At 34.6% G+C, this 24,177-nt stretch overlaps 1 protein-coding gene across 1 annotated transcript in view; it reads left to right on the forward strand.

Annotated features, from left to right (window-relative positions):
• The window catches only part of LOC145690411 (ATP-binding cassette subfamily G member 4-like), a 139,647-nt gene that overhangs the window by 73,648 nt on the left and 41,822 nt on the right, over positions 1-24,177 (forward strand). Inside the window, exons 3-5 of the mRNA XM_081765257.1 lie at positions 5,962-6,151; positions 15,328-15,473; positions 20,470-20,708. Coding sequence (XP_081621383.1) covers positions 5,962-6,151; positions 15,328-15,473; positions 20,470-20,708 — 575 coding nt within the window. The remainder of the gene's footprint in view (positions 1-5,961; positions 6,152-15,327; positions 15,474-20,469; positions 20,709-24,177) is intronic.

Raw genomic sequence — 24,177 nt, forward strand, 5'->3', positions numbered from 1 at the left:
TTCAGCGTCCGAAGAACAGGTTAGAACCTTCTTGATAGTATCACTCTATTGCAATCACAAGCTATACTTGTAGCTACTACTTCAGGTTTGAGTATTGAGTTTGCAGAGCCTGGAATTCTAAATTAGGTTAACACTATGAAACAAAAGTCGCTGTTTTGTTGTATTATTTCATCGAAGTTATGTTAACATTAAGTTTACATCTTTTAGTATTTCTGTTTTTCATTTTATTTTAAATTTTGCTAGTCCATTTGTGAAAAGCGTGTGTCGACTGTTGGCCCCTTCGTGACGGGAACGAATAGCCTCGATGCTGACCTCCCCATTAAATTTAAAAAGAATAAATGAAATGTTCGTTAACATATTTTGAATTTGGAAGTCACCATGTACAATTTAGCTTACAAGCTTCTTCTTGTAAAGAGAAAAGAAGTTATTGTACACTTTGTAGAAAGTTTGCTTCTGGTATGAAAATCCCATTTCCTTTATTTATTTTAACGAGTCCGTTGTTCGTTTATTTGACTGTGGAACAGTTATTAAATTTCTGTTGGTTTCGCAGTTTAATACGTGGAAGAATAACAAAAAAATATTCTCGGAAACAATACCTTCAAGTTTTTTTTTTTTTTTTTTTTTACAAGCATGAAAGTAATTTACAATTGACATGAAACAGATGTTCTTTAGAGTTTCTCCGAACTTAAACAAGAAAGAAGAAGTCGCTTAGTTATTGTAATTTTTCCCCTTAAGCAATACGAAGCAACAACCAGTTTAATTTTCATGTGTTGTTATGTAGTTGTTCATAAAACATTTTGCACTGAATTTAAAAGTGCATCGCCATCAATGTATGTGCAAATATTTAGTTGGTTACCATCTTTATCCAGCGGACCATTTTTTGTCGGAAACGGTGTGGGGCTGAGAGGGGCAGCTTCATTCATCATTCCTTGGCGCATCCTTTATTTGCCTACCTCTCAGTTGCGAATACTGCTGTCGAACTCGAGGCTGGTTGATGGGAAACTTGAAAGAGGATGAACAGTGGACATCTTCAACTGAGAGAAGTGGATGTGCACTATTCCGTCCTAGCTTTAGTATCAGTTCAAAATTTTGTTTATATTTTGTATAAACTTTTAAAAAATATTTTAAAAAATACAAAATGTTAAAACATCAACACTATTTTGTTATTGAATGAGTGTTCTGCTTAGTTATTTCAGGTTTTTATTCCGTTTTGTGTTTATTATTATTATTATTATTATTATTATTATTATTATTATTATTATTATTATTATTATTATTATTATTATTATTATTATTATTATTATTATTTTGCTCGTTTGATTATAATTTTATAAAGGATTCAGAAATATGGCCTAGAGGTATTTTAGTTGGTCCATTCTATGGAAAACTAAAGAAATTAACTGTTACAGATAATATGGAAGAATTGAATGAAAGTACAGAGACTCGTCATGGAGAACATTGAGTTATGGTATCAAAATGTAAGTGTATTACGAACTAAAAATCAAGTTTTATACTGTAGTTCCGTTGCAGACTGTAAATATGATGTTGTTGCTGTCAGTGAGACTTGGTTAAGCGACACTTATAATAATAATATTGATTACTTTCCCGACTCCTGTTCCTGTTTTAGATCAAATGGATTTAATGAACCTCATGTATGTGAGATATGTACTTGTGTTCTCTGTGCAGTGAGAAAAACATTAAAGTAGCGAGGCGAACTGATTTTGAATATTTTAAAAAAGTGTTTGTTTAGAATTCCGAAGAAAAGATGGAAAAAATCTGTTATTATTTTTGTGTATATTTTCATCCTAACTTGCACCTTGATGTATTTAGCAACTTTTTCGAGGCTTTTTCTAATACAATAAATATTTTACACTATGACATTTTAATGATTGGTAATTATAATGTATCGAAAGTGGATTGGGCTACGAAACAATTCTTAACTGGTATTCGTTATTATTCTGAATGTAAAGCCAAAATTTTGTTATCATTCCTAGATGATATTAATCTTAATGTAGAGTATAATGTGTCTGAGTTAGACTTCGTAATATCTAATTTTAATTTATATAATTCTAAGAGTGTCCAACCAATTGTCGTACCTGATTGCTTCCATTACCCTATTGAAATTAAGTTTCCTTTTTATTTTAATACTTCAATTGCTATTAATCCTTGGCATTATGCTTTTCGTAAGGACGTTTACTTAGCCCTATATTAAGAACTTCTTTAAGTTGATTGAACTAATATTTTGTTGAATTCAGATATTAATTCTGCTGTCATTGCTGTAGAAAATTAATAAAATCCAGTATGGATAAGAATGTACCTTTAAATAGACCTAAATCTAGGAAATATCCTTCTTGGTATTCCAAGAATTAGATTTCATTAATCAAAGCCGAAGAAAATGCTCACAAGATATTAAGCTTACTGGCTTAAATGAAGATTATAATGTCTTTGTCCGTATACATAAAAATTCAAAGATAGGCTACAGTTGGACAAGCTTGCTTATATACATAATATGGAGAATGCTTTAAACATTCAGCCCAGAAATTTTAGAAATTTGTTTTTCCTTTTAAAAAAAAGAAAAACAAAGGCCATGTATTCAAGCCTATGGGTTTATAGTTGATGATGCTTATATATCTGATCCCAAAACTTTAGTTAATTCATTGGCCCAACTATTTGAGTCTATATATCAAAAGCGTCCTTCTCTTCATAATATTGATTTATCAAATTTAGCAGATAATAAATCCTTATATTCTATTATCACAACCAAGCAAGTGACTAAGGCCATAAACAGTTTCAATATCAACTTTTCCTGTGATCTAGATGGTTTACCTGGTTTTGTACTGAAAGGCATTGTGTCCATCATTGCTCCTGTTTTGACATCCTTGTTTAACTGGAGTTTGTTTACTTCTGTTTACCCTGATCGTTGGAAAACGGTCGTTGTTGTTTCTATTCTTAAAACTGATGTAAAAAGTTTGTTTGACTATAGACCAATTTCTCTGCTGAGTATTATATCTAAAATTTTGATTAATTGATATATAATTATTTGTACAATCATGTTTGTCCTATACAACGACTCACCAAAGGTAGTCGTCAACCCTGGTTCAGTTATATCTTTTAGTGACAGTAATCATTAACACCTTAAAATATCTTCCGTAATTGTATTCACTAGTATTATCACCTTCTTTTACTGAAATTACAAGTCCATGATAAGTATTAGATAATTTATTCGTTGATTCTCTTTTAACGTATATTCACACAAACTGTCTTGCAATCATACATGTTAATTATATATCCATAAACAACTACTTAGCAACCAAATATACAATAATAATGTATATTTCTTACATATATTAAAACATTCTTCTTTTGTTATCTTTAGTTAACATTATATCAGGTATAGTGCTTGTGTAGAAGCACTTTCTGCCCAAGATACAAGTAATTATCAACCGATACAAAGTATCTCGTTGTACCTAACATCACTATATATCAACATGGTTTCATGAAAACGGATCAACCACAACTACCTTGACATGTTTATGGCTGATGTTCTTTCTACTCTTAACAGTAATGGGCAGACTGATGTAATATACTTTGATTTTCCTGAAGCCTTTGATAAGCTATCGCATGACATCTTGATGTGTAAATTGAAATCCTATGATCTTTCTGTTTTATTTATTGCTTGGTTAGCGTCATATTTGTCTCAAAGAAAGTTAGTTGTTAGGTAAAAAGGCAGTCTTTCTGATATATACAACATTTACTCTAGTGTTTCTCAAGGATCAAACCTGGGACCACTTCTGTTTCTTATGTTTATTAATGATATAACTGAAAACCTAGATTGTAAATGTTTAATGTATGGAGATGACTTGAAAATCTAAAAGAACATTGTAAATTTGGATGATTGTTTGGTAGTTCAAAACAATGTTAATAAAATACTACATTGGGTTAAAAATAATGCATTACCTTTAAATTGTTAGAAAACTCATTCAACGTGTTTCACGAACAAGACAAATCCAATCTACTTTACTTATAATGTAAATGATACTCTAATCAGAACTGTAGATACTATTAAGAGATTTCGGCATTTTCCTCGATAGTAAATTACTTTTTAAACACGTTGAGAATATAACTTCTAAGTCAAGATGGAACCTTGTCATTCTGAAATAAATGTCCAAAGACTTCAATTCTGTCAAAACCTGCCTTATTCTCTATTATTCTAATGTCAGAAGTCATCTGGAATATTGCCTCAAATATATGGAACAGAAGTACGTATTATATATTAAATACCTTGGAAACGATTCAAAATACTTTTCTTGCCTGGCTACGATGGAAATTCAAGTGTTATAAAGGTATGACTTTAGATGAAATTATATTATCACTGGCTATGTTGAAGTTGCCTAAAAAAATGATTTTTGTTTATATTAAAATGTTGCACTCAATTCTTCATGGTAATTTGAATTTATTTTCAATGGTAACTCTACATGTAACTATCATACAATAAATCTAAAATGTTTAGACCCATTCATTGGCTCAATGATCTACCCGTATATAAATCTTTGTCAATGGCCAATGATCTTGCTATTATTATTGATATCTTTTAACATAATTTCAGTGTTATGCAAAGGCATTTGTATACTTCTTTTATATAAGTCTATGATTTGTTTTATATATGATTTTTGTATCTTGTGTGTGTGTGCGTGTGTGTGCCATGTGCTAATTGTACTCAATTTTATATTATGTTTATTTTCATCATTTGTGTTTTTCTACTTTATGGAAATTGTAATTGGACAGATTAGTATGTAATTTTCAGTATGCAATAACAAAAAATATTATTATTATTATTATTATTATTATTATTATTATTATTATTATTATTATTATTATTATTATTATTATTATTATTATTATTATTATTATTACATGTATTTTTGCCGATGAGGACGGTGATTTGGTGCTCCAGTCGTTCTCATTCCCCTACATCACGTTGGTTCCACGCTGATCCTTCGGAGAGAGCGTGATTGCGTGACTCCAAGGAGAATATCACTAGTTCTAACCATGAATGTATCTGTTTTTCATCTATAAATGTTAAAAATAAACTCTCTTAAGAGTAAGATAATAATAATAATAATAATAATAATAATAATAATAATAATAATAATAATAATAATAATAATAATAATAATAATAATACTTTCGTATTCAGGCTCACCATTTCCTGAAAAGCCCAAAATCTGATTTGATCGAGACCTGAAATTAACTTAATTTAGTGAATGTGAGAAAAACAAGTATTTATTTATGTTATGTATGTGTAAACAATATATGTTCATATATTGTTCATCAAACAATGCATGTATCTATTGTTCATCTTCTCCCAACTATGAGACACATACTTCAACAGTGGCGCAGATACTATCTGTGAAGCTCGCATGAAAAGTCTAATAGAAAATGAGTCTTTGAAACAAATCGTTTTACAAATGAAAGCTACAGGTGAAAAGATAACAAGTCAGTGTTTTTTTAATAACTTTACACAATTGCCCTGTTTTCCACTGACTTACTTACTTCTTTCCCTGTGGGCGAAATCTTTAGCATTAAATTTCTTAGTGACTAATTTTCTTCTTACTGTGGGATTTAGTCCATGCAATCTACACCTTTCAGGCTACATTATTCTGCTGTTAACTTATTTTTGACCATTTCTTGACTCATCTCCTTTTTTCCCCTGTGGTCTTCAAATGTGAGTACAGAGATTTCCTGATTGTTTTGTAGATATATAGTTTTCTTACTTAAAAAAAAAAAAGATTGATAAGGATGTACATTTATGGATAATTTTTTTTTCCTTTCTGTGATACTTTTATTTTTTACGGACTTGATTGGAACTAAATCTGATCTAATTATATTAGTTTATATATGTAGTTTTTTTGTGATGAATAAAACTTTGATTTATTTGCGTATTGTTATTTTCCTTTCTAGAACAGCAGGAGTAACAGGAAATATATGCATAAATGGCCGACCGCGAAATATGAGAGAATTTCATAAGTTATCCTGCTACATTATGCAAGACGATCTTCACCAAGCGCATCTCACGGTTCTAGAAGGGATGATGATAGCAGCTAATCTAAAACTTGGAAACAAATTAACACAAGCACAAAAGCTAAATGTGGTAAGCACTTGAAAAATCTTTTTAATGTTAAATACCATAATGAAAATGTAGCAAATAGATATGCATGTTCGTTTAAATATAGATTTATAAGAATAGACAAGTTAATTATTTTAAAATAAGTCTTATATGTATTGTAAACTTAAAAGGGACACAGCTAGTATCGAGTGGATACAGTTAAATTAAGAGGGACCACAGCTAGTATCGAGTAAGTGCAGTTAAATTAAGAAAGAGTACAGCTAGTATCGAGTGGATGCAGTTAAATTAAGAAAGAGCACCGCCAGTATCGAGTGGATACAGTTAACTTAAGAGGAAGGGGTGAATACAGCTAGTATGGATTGAGATACTCTATGTAACATGGGCCATAAACAATTTTCATTATACAAGTTGTCCCAGGGAGGTGATATAGGAGGTAATTTTAAGCATAAAAGTTCCAATGATAATATGTTCTGTTGTATTCTCAATAGCTTGCAAGCTCCAAGTTTTTAACCATTTTTTACTAATTATTCTTCATCCTATAGTTATTCTACACAGGTGAAATATAGTGCTTTTAAATTGTGATGAAATAGCCTTTCCAAAGGTATGCTTCGGTGCGAGCAGTCCCGGGTTCGATTCCCGGTGGGGGCACTAGGTCGAAAGAGCGTAAAACGCTTTTTCAGGCCAGCCACCCTGAATGAGGTTTTTCCTGGGTTTTACTCATTCACACCAGGCAAATGCCGGGGTGGTACCTAACTTATAGGTCCCAGGCCGCTTCCTTCCTTCCCCAATCCTTTCTTCCTTCCCTTTCCCCGGATAGTGTGCTCACCGAGGGACTTCATCCCTCAAAGACGTAAAGAGCTCAATGGCCTTAGATGCCGAAAGCCCAGAAATCTAAATCCTAAATCCTCCCGAAGGTATGCTACCATGAATGAATGAAAACTGATGGATAAAAAAAGAATTCTTTTTTCTAACGTTCAACGGATTTTGGCTGGCAACATTTTTTCCAAATGCCACATGCTGCATACTATCGGGAAGTCAATTTCATCACCATACAAATGCGTTATGTCTCAATTTATATGGAATAACTACAGGACGAGCAATAAATACTTTCTTGAACGTTTCCTTAAATGTAGTACGATTGCGTTAGACCAGTGATCACCAAATCGTCGATCGCGAGTTACTAGTAGCTCGCGGGGACATTTTCGGTAGATCGCGTTAACGGTCCGGTTGGATGGCAACAAACAAATGTAAGATTTTTTTTAAATAGTTGGTAGTTCTTTTGGTTGGTAGGATTTAAAAACTACGGTAACCCAGAAGCTTCACAAGTTTGGCGACCACTGCGTTAGATCATTTTTTTTTAATTCTCCCACTTGCTATCTTCACAAACAATATGGAATATCCTGAAAATGTTCAGCTTACAAAAGTTTCTGTGAAATCTTTTCTTTTCTCGATACAACTTCCTTAAAAAATCTTGAAAAGTGATTTTTTAAAGGGAAACTCCTCTCAATAACTTCCCTTCCAAAGACACAACTACCACATTTTACATATCATTCTAAAGGTCATTCCTTCACCACTCAACTGCTCCATGTGTCTCACCGCTGGAACTTCCATTCTACACAGGTTCTCAAAAGTAGCTTGCAAATTGTTAAGAATAGGACACATGATGATAGGAACTTTTTTTTTTGGTTTGTTTAGAATAATCTGTAATATAACCTCTCGAAGGGACCCTGTATATCTAGGGTTCCTGATTTTTTTTTTTTTTTTTTTTGAATGGCACAATAGTATTAGTAAGCGACAGATATGTTAGTCAACTGTACCGATAGAAATTTCATGTGCGTATCTAAGTTGTAATTTATTATATTAATAATTAATTTCCTTGTGAAGTTTTCCATTATTAACATCTTGCGTACCAGTGACATCCATATGGATGCTATGAAAACGTATCCCTTATTAAGGGTTGTATTAATCGTAAAGATGATGAAATTTGTTAGTGGATGCAAGGCAAGACTCAGTTCAATTGTAGAATGCTAAAAGTTACTAGTGATGGAATTTGTCAAGTGCTTCGTGACCAGTGACCCAGAGGCAGTCAGGCCCATGACTCTCCAAACCCGGTCAAATCCGTACAGATCCATGTCCCAGAGTGATTCGATGACCCGGAAAGACCCATGACCCAAAGTGACTCAGTAACCTGGACAGATTCATCACCCGAAGTGATTCGTTGACCCGGAAAGACCCATAACCTGGTCTGATCTGCGCAGTACCATAATCCAAAGAAGCTGCTGACGAAACGTCGCCATACACATTGGTAGCATGTGTGAGGCTACTAATGCAAAATGAAATGAAGTGAAATCTTTCAGTTTTACGTCCTATGGTTATGTCAGGCAGACTAAAGGAGAAGATGATGACAGTAATGAATGAAATGGAGGCATGAAGAGAGTGGGAAAAAACGGGAGAACCCAGAGAAAACACAGTGTTCGTTTACCACAAAACCCAATTGGTCTGAGACGGAGTCAAACCAAAGATCACACGCGCATCAGAGTTTTAGTATTGTAGGCTACTAATGCAATTCTCTCTCATTACCTTTCCACTAAATATAATTACCTTCCTAGCTGTTTCTGCGTCTGTCAGACATTGCACTGAAAGATACCAGCAAGGTTTATCAGAGTGCAAACCCTTCAGAATCACAAAAAAGATAGGATACATGTTTCTCTTATGAAGGATTATCAAACTCTAATCAACCAGTAAAATTTCTCGCTTACAATATAAATGATACAGTATTTTGTTAATTAATTTTCTATAGACTGTTTTCAAGAACTACGATGGGAAAACAAAAAAGCATACATTTATGAAAACATGAAATATTCAAAACATGTTATCTTTATTAGGAGATTTCAAACCTAGAATCAAACAGATAAATGTTCCAGCTTAAACAGTGAACATCATTAACTAACTATAACATTCTGAAGTAATGCTATACAAATGATATCTTGGTTGCTTCTGTGTCACCGGATCTATCCGGGTTCTGGTTCTGTCTGAATTGCAGCGTCATGTCAAGGTCGCCAGGTCTGAGAAGTGAGACACATTTCCTGATAACTCGGACTAAAGTTGCCACTCAAGTTATCCTTTGATCAATAACTCATTCCATGGCCGTAAGTTACACATCGCGCCATTAAATATACAGGCACACACTCTCCTGCAGTACACATCTACCGAAAGAATTATAAAGGTAACCAAGAAGGTTCTGTTGCTTCTTGTGAAGGTCTGTGTTCTATTGGCCTTCACACCGTGAGTTGAATGCGAATCGAGATAAGGCGAAGGTCAGTTGTTGACGTGGGTATATTCCAACACAATACCTGGTTGTGGCAGTTCAGTTACACCAGAGTTTTAGTATTGTAGGCTACTAATGCAATTCTCTCTCATTACCTTTCCACTAAATATAATTACCTTCCTAGCTGTTTCTGCGTCTGTCAGACATTGCACTGAAAGATACCAGCAAGGTTTATCAGAGTGCAAACCCTTCAGAATCACAAAAAAGATAGGATACATGTTTCTCTTATGAAGGATTATCAAACTCTAATCAACCAGTAAAATTTCTCGCTTACAATATAAATGATACAGTATTTTGTTAATTAATTTTCTATAGACTGTTTTCAAGAACTACGATGGGAAAACAAAAAAGCATACATTTATGAAAACATGAAATATTCAAAACATGTTATTTTTATTAGGAGATTTCAAACCTAGAATCAAACAGATAAATGTTCCAGCTTAAACAGTGAACATCATTAACTAACTATAACATTCTGAAGTAATGCTATACAAATGATATCTTGGTTGCTTCTGTGTCACCGGATCTATCCGGGTTCTGGTTCTGTCTGAATTGCAGCGTCATGTCAAGGTCGCCAGGTCTGAGAAGTGAGACACATTTCCTGATAACTCGGACTAAAGTTGCCACTCAAGTTATCCTTTGATCAATAACCCATTCCATGGCCGTAAGTTACACATCGCGCCATTAAATATACAGGCACACACTCTCCTGCAGTACACATCTACCGAAAGAATTATAAAGGTAACCAAGAAGGTTCTGTTGCTTCTTGTGAAGGTCTGTGTTCTATTGGCCTTCACACCGTGAGTTGAATGCGAATCGAGATAAGGCGAAGGTCAGTTGTTGACGTGGGTATATTCCAACACAATACCTGTTTGTGGCAGTTCAGTTACACCGTGAACTTGCGTAAGGGCAGAGTGAACATGGGACCTCCACAGAGCGCCATAAAGGCGTGTATGCTGTACAACTTCAAACTGGGGTGCAACTCCGCTGCAGCGGGACGGAAGATATATCAGGCCTTTGGGAGGGTGTTGTGAATACGCAGACAGTGCAGCCGTGGTTTAACAAGTTTAAATACAGTGACGAAACACTCGAAGATGCATCACGTGCTGGAAGGCCAAAACAGCTACAAAATGAAGATCTTGAGGCAGCAATTGAGGCGAACAGTGGCCAGACATGTGAGGAACTGGGATTACAATTAGTGTGAGTGGAGAAACCATTCGGCAGCACCTCCATCAACTCGGGAAACACTACAAATTGGGTCGATGGATCCCACATGATTTGACTCCAGGCCAGAAGGCAACGCGAGCAGACAGCCGTGTTTCTTTGCTGTCACGTCTGGAAGGAGCCATATCTGGACAGGATGTTGACATATGTTGAGAAGTTGGTCCTGTACAAAGCTCTACGGCGCCGTCATCATTGGTTAGCATCCCATGAACCAGTTATAAAACAGCCAAAACCAGCACTGCACCAGAAGAAGGTCCTCCTGTGTGTTTGGTAAACTGTTCGTGGCATCTTGCATGCGGAACTACTACTAGTTGGTGAGAGCATCAATGCAACTGTGTACTGTCAGCAGTGATGAAGAAAAACTCAAAACTCTGGAGCGAACACTTCTGAATCGCAAAGAGATTCTCCTGTTGCAAGACAACGCCAAGCCCCACGTGGCTAGGATGATCCGGGACACCATTTTACGCCTTGGATGGGAAACACTATTGCATCCGCCATACCCCCTGGACATTGGACCGCCCGATTATCACCTGTTCCATTCCATGGACAATCACGTTAGAGGACGCTAGTTCAAATTCCTAGTAGAGGTGCACAATGCACTTGATACCTTCTTCACTTCACGCCCACCACGTTCTACCGCGATGGAATCCATGGCCTTCCAGAACTTTGCTAGAAAGTCGTCGATGCTGATGGGACTATGTTTAATCTTCCAAGTACATCTTAGGTTGCATATCGATCTTTGAAGGTGGTGGATGAAAAAGAGACAGAACTTTATTGGTTACCTTTATAGAAACTGCTAGCGTGAGATAGTGTTTTCTACTGTCTACGTGAGTTTATTCTTCCTTTTACATGAAATATTCCTATGTACGGGATATGGATTGCCTCTGTTAAGATCGCTACTAGCCGTCAAAGTATTAACGAATTGACGAAACTATGCCGAGATAATCGCTCTAGCTGTCTAAAAAAATAATTTAAAAAAATCCGTTATATGTGTGGAATATTTGATATAGATAGACACATTTAGTCATCGATACCCGTTAAAATCTTAACAGATTCATATTATTAAAGAACTCGGTCAAGATAATTGCTCTAGCTATCTACGTGAGTATTGCAAGAAAAAAAAATTACAAATATTTGGATACATATATGGAACATAGATAGTGCCGTTAAGGTCATCGTTACTTGTTAAAATATTAACGGTTCAACTGCGTTGACGAACTCAGGAAAAATAATTGCTTTAGCAATATATTAAAAAAACATAATTCAAAAATTCAGTTCAGTTCAATTGTTATCGTGCAGAACAACAGTGTAATTTTGTATGTCTCTCTTTCTGATTCGAAGGAAAACCAGGGAAAAGCTGCAGTGTGGTGAAGACAGTAGACAGGATCACCCGAAATATATATATAATATATGAATAGCCATCAAAAAAGTCACTCTTACCCGTTAAGATATTATAGAATTGACTTCACTAACGAGCTCTAACTATCTATTGCAAAAAACATAATTCAAAAATTTGCTTACATATATGGGATACAGATTTCCACCCTTAAAGTTGCCGTTATGCCTTAATACGTTAACGGATTAACTAAATCAACGAATTCGTCCGCACTAGTTATCTACTTAAAAAGAAACAGAATTCAAAAATTTGCTTGCATCTACGGTTATTGATAACCACCGCAAAATTCGCGTTATTCAAAAATACTTTAACGAATTGTCTCCATTAAGGAACTAGTCATTAAAGTCGTTGCCGTTATCTGTTAACAGATTTACTTTATCAATGAACTCAGCAGAGACACAATTTAAAAATTTGCATACATGTATGTGATATAAATAACTGCCGTCAAAGTCACTGTTACTCTGTACAATATTAACAGATCGATTCCGTTAACGAACTCGGTCGAAATAATTGTTTTAGCAATCTATTTATATATTTAAAAAAAAGCATGCCCCATTCAAGATTTATCGTGCGAAATAACGGATGAATTAACAGTACAATTTTAAAGTCTCAGTTTGTGATTCTTAGAAAAACTTGAGAAAGACTGCAGAGATCATTACATGAAAATTAACTGTTGTAAAGACTATAGAGAAGATCACGCGAAATATATGTATGGGATATGTATATCCACCGTTAAAGCCACTGTTACCCGTTACGATGTTAACGGATTTACTTCATTAACGAACTCGCCTGAGATAACCACTCTAGCTATCTATTGCAGAAGAAGAAAGAACTCAAAAATTTGCTTGCACGTATAGATATGGATTGTAGATAGCCATCATTAAAGTTTCGTTATTTATTAATCGTTATACACATCGTGTTATTCGTTATACATGTCAAAAAGAAGCGTGTATACAATTTCAAAAGTTATGAACCCACAGGTATCTACGTCGGTAGCTAAAATTATTATAGAAAAGGATGAGCCTGGGGTGGTCAGAATAAATCTCACTTGGTAACTTGAGAGTTATTCGCTTGACCTTAGTCCATCCCTATGTTATGTTGCTGACGTGAGTTTCCCGCCAGACGTCAAACCGGAACTTTTCATTCGCACCAATGTAATGTTAATAAAAGATACGGGCCTTCGTATTATTAAAATTTGTCACTTCAATGTTTCAAATAAATTATGTCACCCTTCTGCAGATATTAAGTAAATGTTTATTTATGACGTATGAACAAAATTGTAATAACTTTTTGGGAAAACTTTATTCGAAGAAAGTCATCGTCATGAATAAACCACAACTGAATACTTCCATAAATAATGAACAGGGCCGTAACTTGTAGGGAGGCAGGGGCAACTGCCCCCCAGGGAAGCTCCCCGCCGTTCGAGGGGGTCCTTTTTAAGACAAAATTTTCTTACTCTATTTACGATACGAACATGAATTTAGAAATGAAGTAAAAAGCAGGTTCACTACATTATATAAACAAAACAGCACACAAAAGGTCAATAAAACAAAAATAAATCGTGGGCTCATTTCAGTATAAAATGTCTACTATTAGAAGCCCTAGAAGTAATATTTACTCGTATGGCTTCGAGATTTGTCAATAGTGTCCTCTTAATTAATTTGTCATGTAGGGAACGGGTCCAAGGGCGTAAATAACAGCCCTGCAGACCTTGCCGTGCGGGAGGGCACAGAGGCTCCGGGAGCTCATAAAGATGGAAAAGGGGGCCCAAGAATTAGAAAATCAACTTTTCTAGGGAGCCCAAGTACGCGTATTAATGCTTCCCCCCCCCCAGAAAAATGTAAGTTACGGCTCTGGTAATGAATTACACTATAATATGAAGTGTTAACGAAACATATATTTATGAAATATGATCAAAAATTGTCTGAACCGTTTGTAAGAAAATCGTGCGAATATAACTCACTCCAAAGAGCAAACTAGCTCTTCTGAAATTTTCCCAGAAGAATGAATAATAATAGTACAGAGTTGTTAATCAAATGTTGATTTAGGAAAAATAAAGAAATCATTACAGTCGTTTTCTAGAAAATGCATTTGTTTATTTTCACTGTAGTAAACTACGTTTATTTTGGGGAAGGGAACAAGATTCGAATCTGAACTTCCGTGGGAAACCTGGTAGAAACTTTAAAATTTTGGTGCGGGAATATGGCGGCAGTGTTTGTAAATTTTCTTAAGAAAATTTCCACGACTGACATAAAATTTTCCCCTTAAAAAAAATCAATTTTTCTCTAGTTTGTTGAGTGTTCAGTTCCTATGTGATAAAATTAATTTAGCTATATTAAAGGAAGTAGCAACCACATTTATTTTGTTCATTTAGTTTTTGCTTCTATTGTTTTTTAACTTATTTCTTCATTTTTTTCTTATTACAATAAATATGCACAAATACATCCAGCAAACAATGGGTGAAAAGTAAGCTACTTTGAACACATACACATAAACACAAACGATTAGTACATTATATTGGTTTATTTCTGAAGAATAAAGAAAAATGGTCAATCAGTCAGCGCAAGATTTTTCTTTGATTTTTCACCTTTTATCGAAAAATTCTCTTTCCCCCTTTTTTGCTAAATTTACCTACGAAATTTTCCTACATTAGGGAAATTTCCCTCAGACTGCCGGACAACGTTTGGCGGCCTCTAGGAGAGTATAATACACTAGGAACGAACACACGGATATATATATCTCTAAAAATATTTCTGAGCATGTAGTGGCAATGAAACTTGTTAATCCGTTGAAATGTGGTGTTCGGTTGCCCTTAAGATTACCGAAGTTTCTCTCTTCTCTCATCATCCTTCGAAACTTCAGGAAAAAATTATATATTAGAGGCTAGTAATATTTTGTTGATTTTTTTTATGCTTTGAGTACGCATGATCTATATTTAAAAGAAAAGAATAAAAATAAGAAAAAAAATAAAGCTGTTGTAATCACCCAAAACATATTGATGATAAGTTAGAAAGATTATTGGTTTGAAGTATTTAAATATTTGCATCAATTAAATTAGTTATTTCGTTCACATAAATTGCTTCCTATAAATACACGTGTGCATTTTTAATTTCAATATCCGGTAAAAAAAAAAAAAAAAATGCATTAGCAAACCATGTACTGAGGCTTTGTTTGAGTTAGTGTGCAGTACTCTTATTCTATGCATATGCAGAAGGGCATTGACGCACATATCGTATTTCATTATCTTTTCAGGTCAATGAGATTCTTTCAACCCTAGGCTTACAACATTGTCGAGATACAAGGTCAGAGCGCCTGTCAGGAGGTGAGAAGAAAAGGTTTTCCGTTGCTCTGGAGTTTGTTAATGACCCACCGATTGTATTCTTGGACGAACCAACAAGGTTAATTATTCATTTTAATTTTATTAATATCAATAATGAAGATGATTTCATAATTTTATTGTGTGGTGAAAATTAGTGATACTAAACTTCTATGGTTTTGTTTTTCTTTCATCAGCTAAAATATGCTTAATTCATGTAAGCGTAATCAATAGTCTACTAAACACGAGGTGCATTCAAATTGTAACACCTCCATTTTTTTTTTCACAAGACTGGTAACACATAGAAACGCGCTGTTTCTTTTAAAATACCCGAGCACCGTCGTCAGTGAGTAACAGAGATGACAACTCTGTTACTACAGAGTAAAGAGAGACAGAGTACGATACACAGAACTCTAACGGCAGCAGTGAGAGTGATGACTGTTTTTGATACTGGTTGTTTTCTCCATTTGTGTGTATTAAATATCAAATGTTACATGAAATGTGTGACTATTACTGTCACGTCCAGAATTACTCTATAACTAAAAGCACAATACCGTTATGTTACCTCTTTATTGTATATCTGTGCCGTTTCTATAATCTCGAGTCTTCAAATCAATCGTATCTCACCAAACTATCTAACTTGCATCATAATCCTAATCTTCTTAATTAACTTTTATAATATTTCTATGAATTTTGTCTCAATCATCCATATACCTCTTTGCTTTTAGATGCTATATGCTATCTTTAACTTCTCAACAGTATGTGTAACATTTAAAAGCACTTTGTGCCACTTTCAATGTCCAACAGTGTGGTGTGACACCGCTTGAAATTCATCCCCAGTTGAGTGAGACATGTGATGACGGTGTCATGGATGTGTCTAATGTGTGTTCGCTGGGTACGTCAGTTCAAAGAAAGCAGAACGTCGTGTGACAGCAAACCAAGACAATCTCGGCCTCGCATAAGCCGGTCTGACGACATGTTCGAACGAGTGGAGAAAGTTGATTTGGAGGATCGCTGAGTGAGTGTGGAATACATCGCCTCCAATGTTGACATTTCCGTGGGATCTGTGCACATTGTCGTTAGACTGGCTTGTGCGAGCTCGAAACTCATTTGGAATGTTGTCACATAACGTTCTGCTTTCTTTGAACTGTCATATCCACGAACGCACATTAGACACATCCATGACACCATCATCACATGTCTCACTCAACTGGCGATAAATTTCAAGCAGTGTTACACCACGCAAATGGAGAAAACGAGTGATTACACGCTGTTCTTGTAATGAAAACGTCGCCATTTTACGAGTATTATAAATATCAAAAACCGTCATCACTCTCACCGCTGCCGCTAGAATTCTGTGAGCTGTACGGTGTTGCCACCTCTGTCACATATTGACAACAAGTACTCGCGTATATTAAAACAAACAGCACATTTCTATCTGATTCCAGTGCTGAGAAATAAATTGGAGGTATTATAACTTGAATGCACCTTGTAGGACAGTATTGTGTAGAATCTTCACAAATTCACTCGAGTGACACCGCGGTCGTCAATTTTTGCATCCCTTTCTTTCATTCATCTTTCCACTTCATCCTGTATATGGGATTTGTGAAAGTGAATTACAGATTTGTATTTTATACGTAGAAGGATCTCATACGCTATAACAAATATCACTATAACAAAACTTTGCTGATTTCCGAAATCAGTTTTTTATTGTCAAATTTTGTTCTACTGAAATAAATCAATTCTCAAGAACTCGCCTAATGTTGTATCCACTTCAGGATCTACATTACTTTTATTTCAACACTAATTTACAGACAAAAAAGGCTTAATTATTATAAGAGAGGAAAATTAGGATATACCTGTGTACGCGAAGTAACATGATATACACGGTGTACAGTAATTGCCAGAGCTATTTCTGTAGTTTTCCAGCATATCAAGTTTTTTACACTCTACAAAATTTAGAATTCTGACTTTTATTTGATGTGACATGAATAAACGAAGTGGTAAGACTGAATGTGAAATCGGAATGTTCATTGGTCGATTTTAAGCCTTTGTGCTCCTTCTTAGCCAATAGTGTTATTACCAGATACTGTTTACTTCTTGCTCGACCAAAGGTTATTTAATGGGCTGACACTCATTGGTTACTTTCAAATCATTATCCTGCTCTACCAATCGTATACACGTATCCTCTACATGTAGGTATTATCTGAATAATTAAACAATGCAATATGAAAAGTATTTATGTTTTAAAACAGGATGAATTTCAATTATATTTTGAAAGAATAAATAAAGTATAGGCAAAAAGACGAAATTTTCGTTCGTTTTACTGTAAGTTCGAAAGTCATTGTAATGAAATGTTTTAACAATTGAAATAGGGAGAAGGAAGGACCCTTAAAATAATTTCCAATTCTAAACATTTCGTTATAGCAATATTTTACTGTATCGTGACTTTACGTTTCTTTGCTTGACTCTTGGGCTGAAAAGTAAAATTTCCCTTCTCCAATTAAGGTAGAATCTAAACATTATGGAAATCAAGCAAAATGGAAAGAAAACCAAATGGAAGATAAACTAAAAGGTAAGTTGCGAACAACTCAAGTAATTTTGTACTCGTTTAAGTTATTGTCTGAAAAGAGAATGGGGTATGACAGAAGACAGAGAAATATTTAGGAAATGATACGCACTCTTCACGTGAGATATAATTACTAAATTTAAAAAAATAGTAGTCTATTAAGATGGGCTAATATTATGTGATATTTGGTTTTACAACTCTGCGTAATGTGATAATGTATGCTTGGCCTAGGTGCTGTTTAGCTAATATTTTAATGATATCTCGTACCCGTATAGTATGTAAATTCTGTGAGTGTGAATCTGAGGAAGATATAGTGGATGACATACTTTCTGGATAATAATGATGGACTGAACACAAACTTGTTTACTCAGAATCTCTGTTACAAGTTCACTTCAGTCGATCGAAATTATCATACATTTATTTTCAAACTATGTTTGTTGAAACGGGAAAGATGAGCGACAAGTCATATGTATATAAGAACGAAAACTGGATGCACAGATCAGTTAGGTGTTGCTACTAAGAACATCTCAGATTGCACGAAATATCCTATTGCAGAGTTCACATTTACCGCGCGGAACTCCTCATTATTTCCTGCTAAATAAATAAATAAAAAAACATTATTAGTTGAAACATTAACTTTACTGTACTTTTGGTAATTTGTTAGAACGAAAGCCAATTTAAGATACTTTAATACAAAGAAACCGTACTTCCTTTCATGACATACTGTATATATTGAATAACTATTATCAATGTGTGAGAAAGGTGTTAATAGGAACAAATAAGATTCTTATTATGTTTCTAGAGTTAAAAAGCGCCAGATCTTGTCAGGAACAGCAGTGTCACATTTAATATTGAAGATAAAATCTAATATTTTGAATCCAGATGTGAAACATTTTCAAGTAGAAAAGGCAGGGTAATAGTGAAGTAAATTATGTTCATTTTTGTTATCTTTTTACTTACTTTTACTTCCATTTCTTTATATTCTGCGGCTGACGATGCAAAATTAGCATTTTAATATTCAATTTGATATTCCTATTCCTGAGAAGTATTTAGTTTTTCGACTGTAAAAGCATCTTAAATAGGATATACAGAGTGTTTCAAAACAACACCGACAACGTGTGGGAGGTGAATCCTGACACCAAGATAAGACGAAAAGTATAGATCAACCTGGGTGCACAAATGTTTCCTTTTCGAGTTATAGGCTACTGAAAATATGAGAAAATGAACTTTAAAGGTCCATAGCTCCAAAGCTATGGGATCTATCGTATTCGGATCAATACTTTACATAGGAATTAATATGTGCGCTATCCAAAATTCATGTTTCAGAATCCTAAGTACTGGCACAACAATTTTTATAGAGGGAGTTAGGCTACGGGCATGTAATCTGAATTACTCACCAATTATCTCTATAAAAATTGTTGCGGAAGTACCACAGGATTCTGAAACTTGGACATTTGGATAGGGCACATACAAGTTCCTAAGTGAAGTCTTGACCCGACTACCGTAGGTTCAATAGTTTTGGAGCTATAAGCCTCTAACGTTCACTTTTTCATATTTTCATGTGTTCACTACTATTCCAACTGAAATCATAGATAACGTAACATAATTTGTTATCTCTACCAATCAAGAATCATTTTTTTCATTTTTCATTAAAATTCAAAATATATGTCCATTGTTGTGACAATTTTAAACTCTTAACAGAAATAATACATTGTTAATTAATCTTTGTATTTCTTTTAACATATATTAACTAAATTAAATACTAATTAACTATCTAAATATTGAAATTTTCTACCTAATATTGAATACTAAATTTTCTACCTGAATATTGATTACTAATTAACTACGTGAATATTGAAAAACATATAAATAAAATTTAACCCTATATTGTCCTTATATTCTTCTTTTCTTCTTTCTCCTTTCTTCCCTTTTCAAAATGTCCTCCCATTCTTCATTAATACTCAAAACACTATTCAAGTTCATAGCTTTAACGTACACTTCTTTTATCCTCTTCGCTTCTTTCCACTTCCTAACCAGTTGTCTCCCTTCATATTCCAATATTTTCGCTCCTTCCCTGTTTACTTCGTGGCCTGTTTCATCTACGTGCTTGTAAATGGCATTCGTGTCTCTCTTCAATCTTACATCATCTTTATATATATATATATATATATATATATATATATATATATATATATATATATATATATATATATATATAAAAGAAAGTTATGTTTAATTTATATGAAAAAGTTGAATATTCAAATTTTCTTAAGAATATAGTCATATAAATTAGTAATCATTATCTGAGCTTAAACATGAAACCGCAATAATTGTAAAACACATAATATTATATAAATATGTATATAAAACACATAATATTTTAAGTAATAGTGCTGTTCTCACTCACACTGAAAGCATTGTGTGACTTCTCTTTGATATATTCAAACTAAGCACTAACGTCTTCGTATTTAATAACTAATCTTAATAATGTATTTTGCTTTCTTATTAGCGGATTGGATTGTGTTTCTATAAGGCAATGTATCAGCATGCTTCAAACGTTAGCTCATCAAGGAAGAACAATAGTATGCACAATTCATCAACCAAGTGCTTCCATATTCAAAATGTTTGACCACGTCTATGTTTTGGCTAGTGGACTCTGTGTGTACCAAGGATCAACAGAGCAGTTAGTTCCTTTCATGTCTTCTGTCGGCGTCGACTGTCCTTTACATTATAATCCAGCAGACTTCAGTAAGTATTAAAATATGGGCATCATTAGATACAGTTGTATATTGTGATAAGTGTAAATAACAGGGCCTAAAATTCAACGAAATCACAGCTCCACACTGGTAAAAATTTTATATAGTATAGAAAAACTAGTTTAGTCAGCATTTGTTTTGACATATCAGTTTTCTGTCCAGTACATCATGTTTACCTGCGTCCCCCCAAAAATTATTATTATTATTATTATTATTATTATTATTATTATTATTATTATTATTATTATTATTATTATTATTATTATTATTATTATTATGTAGGAAAATTTTGGCATCCAGAGCAAACAAAATTAAAGGCACATTAGGATACATATTTAATTGTATTGTATTAAACCATAAAACACAGGAAAGAAACCGGTAAGAAAAATAGTCACACTGGAAGAAAAAAGTCACTTTTTCTTACATAAGAATTTCACTCTCATTTTTCCGTGATTATCACGCTGTCTCAGTCTGTTTTCTGCCGAGGCAAATACACCGTTATACCAGGGCTGTTCCTTTGACTTCCTACCAACTTCAAAACGCCTTTCTTTTCTGGCCAGCCATTTCATAACAGCAGATGTTGGACTTAAATCTTTCAACGGACCCATATTTATATTAACGTGAAGGTAATTTTTCACAGTAGTGGGAGCCAAAGAGAGTCTGTTATCTGTTTTCAATATGTTGTAGTCACTTATAAGTCCTTCAACATCGGAAGAAGATGGTTTCGAAGCAACAACTCTGGCTAGATTTGTTGACAGAGCATGAATGACTGATTTCCACAGATTTTCATGAGAAGGCTTTTAGCGTCCAGACCTTTCAACACACTGCACGATGATGCCTCTCTACATTGCATTGCGAACTGCAATCTGTATCAGGGCAAATAACTTTGTGGCATTCTCTTAGGGCATCATCAGTTACATCCTCTTGCAAATCACGCAAAGGCTCCAAAGCAACAATACTGTCTGCATACAGCAAACGCTGACTAACAAAGTTAATTATGGAATCCAGGACTTCGTAACGTACTACAGTAAAATCTCTTTTCTCACTGACATATTTGTTATGGGATTTATTGCGACGTGTGTTGTGATGAAGTTGAATACGATGTAATGAGTACTGTATTTCTCCGTTGACGTTCTCTTCCACACGTTCGTTTAAAGCGTTTCTTCCCACCCTCCTAACAGAGGTTTCTCTTTCATACTCCCCAATTGTGCTACACTTCTATTTTTATTTGTTATTATGTCCAAACGAAAAATTTCATCACTCTCAAACTGTCATATACTGGCAGTTATATGAAATTGAGTAACCCATTGCATAATGAATGTATTACATAATGAACGTGACACACTAAACACGTTTAAATGCATAATCCGAGAAGTAAGGTGCTCACATTAATACCACTCCACACATTAAGAATTATAGTTCCACACTCCTTCCCTACAGTTCCACAAAGTGTAGAGTACTCCACTCAATTTTAGGCCCTGGATTTATTAAAAGTACTTACATTGAAAATTTTCTATTATCCGCGTAAAGAGTGGTCAAAGTTTTAGATATTGCGTGAAAATTGTCAATTTGAGGATGTTTCCCAGAAAACTGTCCAGCTTACACAAATGACTAATTTATAGAGCAGCAATTATTGCATATCAAGGGTGAGTTTCCATCATTTCAATGCTTTAGTAAGTTGGTATCTTTGATACCTGAAAGGTATTAATATCAACTGACACTTGAAATAAAGAAAGTACAATAATAAATATAAAAGAAAACAAATACATACATTTTAGGCTATTCACGGAGCTTGTCATTCTTGCGCTCTCTCTTTTCCCAGCAGCTTTCAATCTCTTCAGAATCACACTGCATCATCAACCTTGTTTGTTTATGGTCATATTGCTCTCAAGCAATTACACTGCCTGCAGACTTACATACATAAAGAGGCAAAGGTTTTAATGTGCGTTTAGAAAAAAATCACAATATCTGTAATGATATAGCTGGGTGGGAGCAGAGAAAAGGATACCGTGCATGAACGTTAATGCAGAGTGGGCTGATCCATATTAATGATTTAATGGGACCAAAGTTACTCCTGGTCTGCATGACAAGCAGCGAACTAGGCCAAGTGAAAAGGTATTTATGAAGGATTGGTATATTATTCCGGGTCATTGGTGCTTATTGACGTTGCTATGGCTTGAAGACGACATTCACTTTTTTCTCAGAAATGGCGAATGATTAGTCGAGTATAAATATTCCAGACAACAAGAAATATCCAATGCCGTGAAAATTCGAGAAGGTGTTGTGCCATTCTTATAGAATTATTACCAACAGATAGGTGATTTGGTACGACGACCTGCCGAAAGTCATGTAAAATCACAAAATCACAACAATACATTTATTCAACTATCGCCATCTCACATTATCCCCATTCAGAACTCGCTGTGGCCACCGAGCGGACTGTATCAAGATCTACTGTGTCTTAAACCCTTCATGAGATATATATATCTTTGTAACGAGACCCTCAGTTTATATGTTGTTGGCCCTATCTCAAAGATTACACTGTCTGGGATGGTGTTGACAACACCGTGACTGGGCTCTGTTTTAGTAATCGCACGTTCTGTTTACGGGTCAGTCGAAAGTTCAGCCAACAGACTGATTCCTTACCCACGCCCATCTCACGAGAGCCGAACATGAAAATAATATCTGTCGAACCTATTGGATATGTATCATTGTGGTGATGGGGTTTGCAGGTATAGAGCAATCCTCACACCACTCTATCGTAGTAGCTACTTCTAGGACATGACGATACAGAGATGAGATCTTAGAATAGTATGTGGGCATTTTAAGTCCTCAGATGTATCCTAGAATACAAATGTTCCCTGACACAATGCAGTCTTCCAAAGTAACACCATATTAACCTACATAGCCATATATATACCGGTGTGGTTTGAGAAATATCAGTATGGACTTCAGCTCCTTATCTGACCCGCTCCTTATCTTTGATAAGTTTCAGAGCATCTGGTCCGATGGAGATTTCTTCCTATATAATCTCTGACACAAACAAACGCTCCACTGCATTAAAAACGGTCTCTCATTCTTCTGAAAGTAATTCGCGAGTTAGATATCTCAAATCTGTAACGAATACACGCTATAGTATAGCTAGCCCAACGTCATATTAATCGGCTAAGTTGAAGTTTGCTGTTATTATTACACTAGTTAACATTCTTTTCCTTTCAAGTACAGAGATAAAGCATGGTGGTTCGTACTAATTCGGAACCTAGTGATTGCGAAAATGTAATTAGTTTCTTCCTATCACCTTCCACTTTTAAGTTACAGCACTTTTAGAATAGATGTATCTGAACACACAAAATATAGTGTACTATACATCCCCACGCTGAGCTCTTACAATTAGAGCTTACTTCATACCATAAAAGTACTTACTATTGCTGCGGATGATGGTGCAGTGCTAAATCTCTTTA

This window comes from Thermobia domestica, chromosome 7 (genome assembly GCF_964235325.1).
Source record: "Thermobia domestica chromosome 7, izTheDome1.hap1.1, whole genome shotgun sequence".
NCBI classification, from domain to species: Eukaryota; Metazoa; Arthropoda; class Insecta; order Zygentoma; family Lepismatidae; genus Thermobia; species Thermobia domestica.